Source organism: Bombyx mandarina, chromosome 21 (assembly GCF_030267445.1).
Source record: "Bombyx mandarina strain Sakado chromosome 21, ASM3026744v2".
Taxonomy (NCBI): domain Eukaryota; kingdom Metazoa; phylum Arthropoda; class Insecta; order Lepidoptera; family Bombycidae; genus Bombyx; species Bombyx mandarina.
The window spans coordinates 9,543,859-9,551,936 of NC_143227.1; the positions used below are offsets into that span (position 1 = coordinate 9,543,859).

General features: G+C 40.2%; 1 protein-coding gene across 1 annotated transcript; it reads right to left on the reverse strand.

The window, feature by feature from the left end:
* Positions 1–4,032: 4,032 nt before the first annotated feature.
* Positions 4,033–7,287, reverse strand: LOC114248257 (polyubiquitin-A). The gene is made up of 2 exons (XM_028181445.2): positions 7,171–7,287; positions 4,033–6,911 (listed from the first exon to the last, which is right to left on the reverse strand). Exon 2 carries the CDS (start codon positions 6,901–6,903, stop codon positions 4,162–4,164), a length of 2,742 nt encoding a protein of 913 aa, XP_028037246.2. The 5' UTR covers positions 6,904–6,911; positions 7,171–7,287; the 3' UTR covers positions 4,033–4,161.
* Between the last annotated feature and the right edge of the window lie 791 nt (positions 7,288–8,078).

Sequence of the window (8,078 nt, forward strand, 5' to 3'; positions counted from 1 at the left end):
GCCATTCGTCCCGGTTTGAAGTCTGGGGCAACAATTGCACTATTAAAACTGAGACATAGAACTCATATGTCAAAGTGACAGGTGGTGTTCCATCTGTACAGTAAACAACAAAAGAAAAAAAAGACTGAAAAAGAATTGTATACATCTATAGAGATTTATAATGGAACCAAATATCCGAGCGTGCGATACCGCCCCCGCCGCTGCCTTAGCCCCCGCTGCTACAGACCTCTCTGAGCCGGGGAAGACGCACCCTCGGCGCGCGAAGACGACCGGCAAAATATTTGCAATCTTAGCTTGTCTGTACTTTTTTCAACTCATTTAGTTTTATTTCACTTAATTGTGTCGCTTTTCTATTAAAATCTTATCCAAATCAGTGTTAACATCATTTCCATATCCTCTTTGCAAACAGCCCGGAACACTGAACACACTTTACTGGTGGTAGGACCTCTTGTGAGTCCGCGCGGGTGGGTACTAGGCTGCACTAAAAGTATCGGGAATGGAATATTTCCACTGTTCCTGTCATATTAAAATCTTTTTAATTGAAAACTCCTTGGTTTAAAAAATCGAATACCATTTATTTATTTAAAAAAAGATTCTCGGTCTTGTCACGAGGTTTTGTCAAACTTGTTTAGTCGTTGAGAAAATGGAATTGACTCGAGAAAATTCAAGAGCGATGATTTATTATGACTTTCGAAGTGGTTTAACACAAAAACAGTGTGTTGACCGGATGATTTCTGCATTTGGTGATGAAGCCCCATCCAAACCACAATTTATCGCTGGTTTGCTGAGTTTCAACGTGGACGTGTCAAGCTCAGTGATGATCCCCGTCAAGGTCGTCCAAAAACTGCAGTCACCCAAGAAAACGTTGATGCTGTGCGTAAGCTGATTGAGGAAGATCGACATGTGACATACCGCGAAATTCAGGCAACTTTAGACATTGGCATGAGTCAAATACAAATAATCTTGCATGAACAATTAGGTGTAAAAAAGTTGTTTTCCCGATGGATACCGCATTCGCTCTGTGAAGAGCAAAAAGCGGCTCGCGTTACTTGGTGCTTCAGAACTCTCGAAAGATTCCACGCAGGATCCTCAAATGCTGTATACAACATTGTATCAGGTGACGAATCCTGGATATACGCGTACGAACCCGAAACAAAAAACCAGTCACGAGTTTGGGTGTTCGAAAATGAGTTAGAGCCAACAAAAATTGTTCGGTCACGGAGTGTTGCAAAAAAAATGGTGGCCACGTTTGTCTCCAAAACCGGCCATGTTACGACTATTTCTCTTGAGGGACAAAGAACGGTTAATGCAGAATGGTATGCTAGCATTTGTTTGCCACAGGTCGTTTCTGAACTCCGTAAAGAGAACTGCAACCGCCGCATCATCCTCCATCACGACAATGCGAGTTCTCACACCGCGCACAGAACAAAAGAGTTTTTAGAGCAAGAAAACATAGAATTATTAGACCATCCGCCGTACAGCCCCGACCTAAGCCCTAATGATTTCTATACTTTCCCTAAAATAAAGAATAAATTGCGTGGACAGAGATTTTCATCACCTGAAGAAGCTGTGGACGCCTACAAAACGGCCATTTTGTTGACCCCAACTTCCGAATGGAATGGTTGCTTCAATGATTGGTTCCATCGTATGGAAAAATGTGTCAAATTTCGCAGAGAATACTTCGAAAAGCAATAAATACATTTTTAAATAGTAATTTTGTGTCACTTCGTTAATTCCCGAAATTTTCAGTTCCGCCCTCGTACCACCACCCTAGTTATTTCTGCCGTGAAGCAGTAATGCGTTTCGGTTTGAAGGGAGGGCAGCCTTTGTAAATATACCTGAGACCTTAGAACTTATATCTCAAGGTGGGTGGCGCATTAACGTTGTGGATGTCTATGGGCTCCAGTAACCACTTAACACCAGGTGGGCTGTGAGCTCGTCCACCCATCTAAGCAATAAAAAAAAAACAGAAACCCACAAAAAACTCACAAAAGCCCCGTCAGTTGGAATTTTTAGTGTTAAAGATATCATTTAGTATCTTATCTTACTGCATAACATTATCTCGATATTATGGAGAGTACTCAAGTGGCGTTATCCTCAATTTCTACTCCAGTCCTATGGAGAGACGTCAATAAGTACATTGTGATATTGAGAACTATCGTATCTCATGTTTTCTTTGTTTTTTTTTTTTTATTTTTTATTTTTTATATGATTGAAAGTTTACTGCTGGTGGCCCGAAGGCCTTTCCAGTTTCACCAGGACAGGTGGGCGAGCAAAGGCTCAGCCAAGAGGGGCGGGATTTGCTAACAACTGCCCGAGCGCCTCCGAAGGAGACCTAACAACTCAAGAGCAATTGTTTCGCGAATGAATCTACTACCGGATCGGAATCGCGACCCGGTGAGAAGATCCGGCGAGAAACTCAGCGGGCTGATGCATGGGTTAGGTTGCACGTCGACCTCTTTGTCGAGTTCGACGAGTACGGTTACCGGGGTCCTTAAGCCTGCCCCTAGTATTAGAGCTGAAGGCATCTAATGCAAAGATTATTGGATCTGATGGATCCGTAAGGACGTCGTATTTCATGTTTTAGGGATGGTCCGTGTATAGATCTGCCTATCTGTACTGTAGCTATGTATAAGTTCAATGTACTTGTAGTATGCAGTTTGTTCCTGTGGCAAGTACCAAATCTTCAAAGAATTTTTTTCTCGATACCAAAATGAATATCAGTCTGTCCTCTTTACAGTTAAAGTAACTGGATTCTTTCATCATAATATGGCGAAATGTGATACAGTATTTGGCTCTCCAGAGGTTTGTGTCATAGTACTATCAGCGGAAAAAAGATTGTTTTTTTTATTTATTGCTTAAATGGGTGGACGAGCCCACCTGGTGTTAAGTGGTTATTGGAGCCCATAGACATCCACAACGTAAATGCGCCACCCAACTTGAGATACAAGTTCTAAGGTCTCAAGTATAGTTACAGAGTGATAGGCATTTCAGAGAAAGAAGTTTTTTTAATACATATATAAGTGACGATATTCACAGGGGAACGTGCCTGTTACACTAATTTAAGATTTAATTTAAACAATGATCAATGTTACAATGCGTTTTAAAAACAGTTTTCTGCCACGCACAGTAAATCTCTGGAATTCGTTGCCATCAGCGGTCTTCCCCAACAACTGCGACATTGGGTTATTCAAGAAAAGAGCATATTCTTATCTGAAGGGTAGGCAACGCACTGGCGTAAACGCTGGTGACCGTGGGCGGCGGTGAATCACTTACCATCAGGTGACCCGTCTTGCTCGTTTGCCTCTTAGTTGTTATAAAAATGATCGGTTGTCTCACCAGGACTGACCATTTACAATTTGAATGAATTAATTAAGATCTAAAAGATGAATTTTATTAATTTATAAGATGGGTGGACGAGCCACGGCCTACCTGGTTTTAAGTGGTCACCGGTGTCCATTGACTACAACCTAAATTCCACCATATACTTTGAGACACTATTGTAAGTCGCACTTTCTACAATACAATAGCTGCCTCACACTTCAAAATAAAATGTATTACTGCTTCACGGCAGAAATAGGCAAGGTGGTTGGACCGACCCGTATGGGTTCACACAACTCCCTGCCACCAGTAGGTACCTAATAACGAAAATTATTTTTGTTTGATTTTCATTAAAACATGATATTCTTTCATCGTTCAAGTCACACATTTGTTAAGTACCTACCTATTTCATTAAAAAAATGGTGCCTTCATAGCTAACCGATACCTACAAATGCATTGACGCATCTTCTTTAGGTTACGACTTCGAATGTGAATGTACTTAAAAATCTTATTTTATACCGGGCTACTCAAATATTGAAAGACTCGAAGCTAGGATTCATTCATTTGATGTTACGGGTGGTACCGGAAATAGTAGTGAAACAAAGACACCAACTCCAGTCGAGAACCTACCGCAGACGACTTGCAGCAACAATACTAGTCTATAACTGGTCCTAAAAATGGGAATTGAATGATTAAATTAAATACGACACGTAGATCTAAAGCCATTTATTTGTAATTCAGAGAAAAAATTAGAATATCTGAAATGTTTTGCATATTTTTGTTTGCGAAGTGTCAATCAAACTACTAATTCAAATACTACAATTTTTAATAGCTGCATATCTACATGCCACCACGGAGTCTCAAAACCAAATGTAAAGTAGATTCTTTCTGGATGTTGTAGTCAGATAGTGTACGGCCATCTTCAAGCTGTTTGCCCGCAAAGATCAATCGCTGCTGATCTGGAGGAATTCCCTCTTTGTCCTGAATCTTGGCTTTCACATTTTCGATGGTGTCAGATGCTTCAACTTCCAATGTGATGGTTTTACCGGTAAGTGTTTTGACAAAGATCTGCATGCCACCTCTGAGACGTAACACCAAATGCAGAGTAGATTCTTTCTGGATGTTGTAGTCAGATAGTGTACGACCATCTTCAAGTTGTTTGCCCGCAAAGATCAATCGCTGCTGATCTGGGGGAATTCCCTCTTTATCCTGAATCTTGGCTTTCACATTCTCAATGGTGTCAGATGCTTCAACTTCTAGTGTGATGGTTTTACCGGTAAGTGTTTTCACAAAGATCTGCATGCCACCACGCAGTCTCAAAACCAAGTGCAGAGTAGATTCTTTCTGGATGTTGTAGTCAGATAATGTACGACCATCTTCAAGCTGTTTGCCCGCAAATATCAATCGCTGCTGATCCGGAGGAATTCCCTCTTTGTCCTGAATCTTGGCTTTCACATTTTCGATTGTGTCAGATGCTTCAACTTCCAATGTGATGGTTTTACCGGTAAGTGTTTTCACAAAGATCTGCATGCCACCTCTGAGACGTAACACCAAATGCAGAGTAGATTCTTTCTGGATGTTGTAGTCAGATAATGTACGACCATCTTCAAGCTGTTTGCCCGCAAAAATCAATCGCTGCTGATCTGGGGGAATTCCCTCTTTGTCCTGAATCTTTGCTTTCACATTTTCAATGGTGTCAGATGCTTCAACTTCTAGTGTGATGGTTTTACCGGTAAGTGTTTTCACAAAGATTTGCATGCCACCTCTGAGACGTAACACCAAATGCAGAGTAGATTCTTTCTGGATGTTGTAGTCAGATAATGTACGACCATCTTCAAGCTGTTTGCCAGCAAAAATCAATCGCTGCTGATCTGGGGGAATTCCCTCTTTATCCTGAATCTTGGCTTTCACATTCTCAATGGTGTCAGATGCTTCAACTTCTAGTGTGATGGTTTTACCGGTAAGTGTTTTCACAAAGATCTGCATGCCACCACGCAGTCTCAAAACCAAGTGCAGAGTAGATTCTTTCTGGATGTTGTAGTCGGATAGTGTACGGCCATCTTCAAGCTGTTTGCCCGCAAAGATCAATCGCTGCTGATCCGGAGGAATTCCCTCTTTGTCCTGAATCTTGGCTTTCACATTTTCGATTGTGTCAGATGCTTCAACTTCCAATGTGATGGTTTTACCGGTAAGTGTTTTCACAAAGATCTGCATGCCACCTCTGAGACGTAATACCAAATGCAGAGTAGATTCTTTCTGGATGTTGTAGTCAGATAGTGTACGACCATCTTCAAGCTGTTTGCCCGCAAAGATCAATCGCTGCTGATCTGGGGGAATTCCCTCTTTATCCTGAATCTTGGCTTTCACATTCTCAATGGTGTCAGATGCTTCAACTTCTAGTGTGATGGTTTTACCGGTAAGTGTTTTCACAAAGATTTGCATGCCACCTCTGAGACGTAACACCAAATGCAGAGTAGATTCTTTCTGGATGTTGTAGTCAGATAATGTACGACCATCTTCAAGCTGTTTGCCAGCAAAAATCAATCGCTGCTGATCTGGGGGTATTCCCTCTTTGTCCTGAATCTTGGCTTTCACATTTTCGATGGTGTCAGATGCTTCAACTTCCAATGTGATGGTTTTACCGGTAAGTGTTTTCACAAAGATCTGCATGCCACCTCTGAGACGTAATACCAAATGCAGAGTAGATTCTTTCTGGATGTTGTAGTCAGATAGTGTACGACCATCTTCAAGCTGTTTGCCCGCAAAGATCAATCGCTGCTGATCTGGGGGAATTCCCTCTTTGTCCTGAATCTTGGCTTTCACATTTTCGATGGTGTCAGATGCTTCAACTTCTAGTGTGATGGTTTTACCGGTAAGTGTTTTCACAAAGATCTGCATGCCACCACGCAGTCTCAAAACCAAGTGCAGAGTAGATTCTTTCTGGATGTTGTAGTCGGATAGTGTACGGCCATCTTCAAGCTGTTTGCCCGCAAAGATCAACCGCTGCTGATCCGGAGGAATTCCCTCTTTGTCCTGAATCTTTGCTTTCACATTCTCAATGGTGTCAGATGCTTCAACTTCTAGTGTGATGGTTTTACCGGTAAGTGTTTTCACAAAGATCTGCATGCCACCTCTGAGACGTAACACCAAATGCAGAGTAGATTCTTTCTGGATGTTGTAGTCAGATAATGTACGGCCATCTTCAAGCTGTTTGCCCGCAAAGATCAATCGCTGCTGATCTGGGGGAATTCCCTCTTTGTCCTGAATCTTGGCTTTCACATTCTCAATGGTGTCAGATGCTTCAACTTCTAGTGTGATGGTTTTACCGGTAAGTGTTTTCACAAAGATCTGCATTCCACCTCTCAGACGTAATACCAAATGGAGAGTAGATTCTTTTTGAATATTGTAATCGGATAATGTCCGTCCGTCTTCAAGTTGTTTCCCAGCGAAAATCAGTCGCTGCTGATCTGGAGGAATGCCCTCTTTGTCTTGAATTTTTGCTTTTACATTTTCTATAGTGTCGGATGCTTCGACTTCTAATGTTATGGTTTTACCAGTGAGAGTTTTTACAAAAATCTGCATGGTGGTTTCTAGAACAAAGAAGGAACTTTAATGAAGATTGACGGATGAATTCCCTATTTCGGAGTATTAAATGGATTGACGAACAAAACAAAAGAACAAAGACTTTTAGTCATCACAAAATGGCGACGATCATAAATTACATCGTCATTGTTTCAGATTTTTTTGTGTGTACAAATGACAAACTTGATTTTCAAACTTTTCTTGTTGACAATAATTATTTCATGCAGTAGAGTTGTAATATTTTTGAAAAATTGAAATATTTCCTACCTTTTTGGAATTCACAAAAATTATTAAAATTATCACAAATTGTAGGATACGTCGTGCAACTAGGTAGCTCTTCCACGAATGAATGAAATTCAACTTGACTCTTGAAAGCAGAATAAAGAATTTTATGACCTGGTAACTAAGACTTTTAGGTCAAGTCTTATTTTAATAATTATAATGAAAACTTTTTATATGAAAAAAGATATTATGAAATGAAATAAAGTTGATTAATATGAAACATGGTGTGAAATGAAATGAAATGAATGAAATGAGATGAGACGAGACGAGATGAGTTGAGTTAATTTAATGAATAATATAATAAATTAAAAATTCCATGTATTCCCTTCAGGCTTGTATTTTAGGATTATTCTCGATCACTATTTTAGGAAGTCGTTGCCTGAAAGAAATCACTCTGAGCAATATGGCGGAATGTTGCTATACGTATTCAAACAGTTTTTAAGCTTTGACGATTGTTTTATATTTTGAAAAATATCTATCATAAATTAATATGTACTTTGGGACACATAAATTTATTTTCACTTAAGAAGTAATAGTAAAACTTATGCAAAGGCTTAAACAAGTTTTTATCTCTAATATATCGATTAGCCCACTAAAAGGCTTGGTGAAAACGTACAGCTGATATGTGCAAGTGCGGTGAAAATTCAATCAGCTTGTAGGAGTTGTAAATGAGAATAATAGAAAAGTTAGAGCTAGAAGAACAGCTGGTTGCCGGCGATACTCATTTTTTTATAACTTATTTATTTATTCTTAGCATAGAAGTAGAAAGACAGTCTTAATTTGCATCTGTGCTTGAATTAGGTGATGAAACCTGTATCTCAAGCAGCAGTGCTCCTCGTTCGGAGTGGGGAGCAGAAGATGGTGAATTGCTGAACGAAACGATGGCAGAGCTT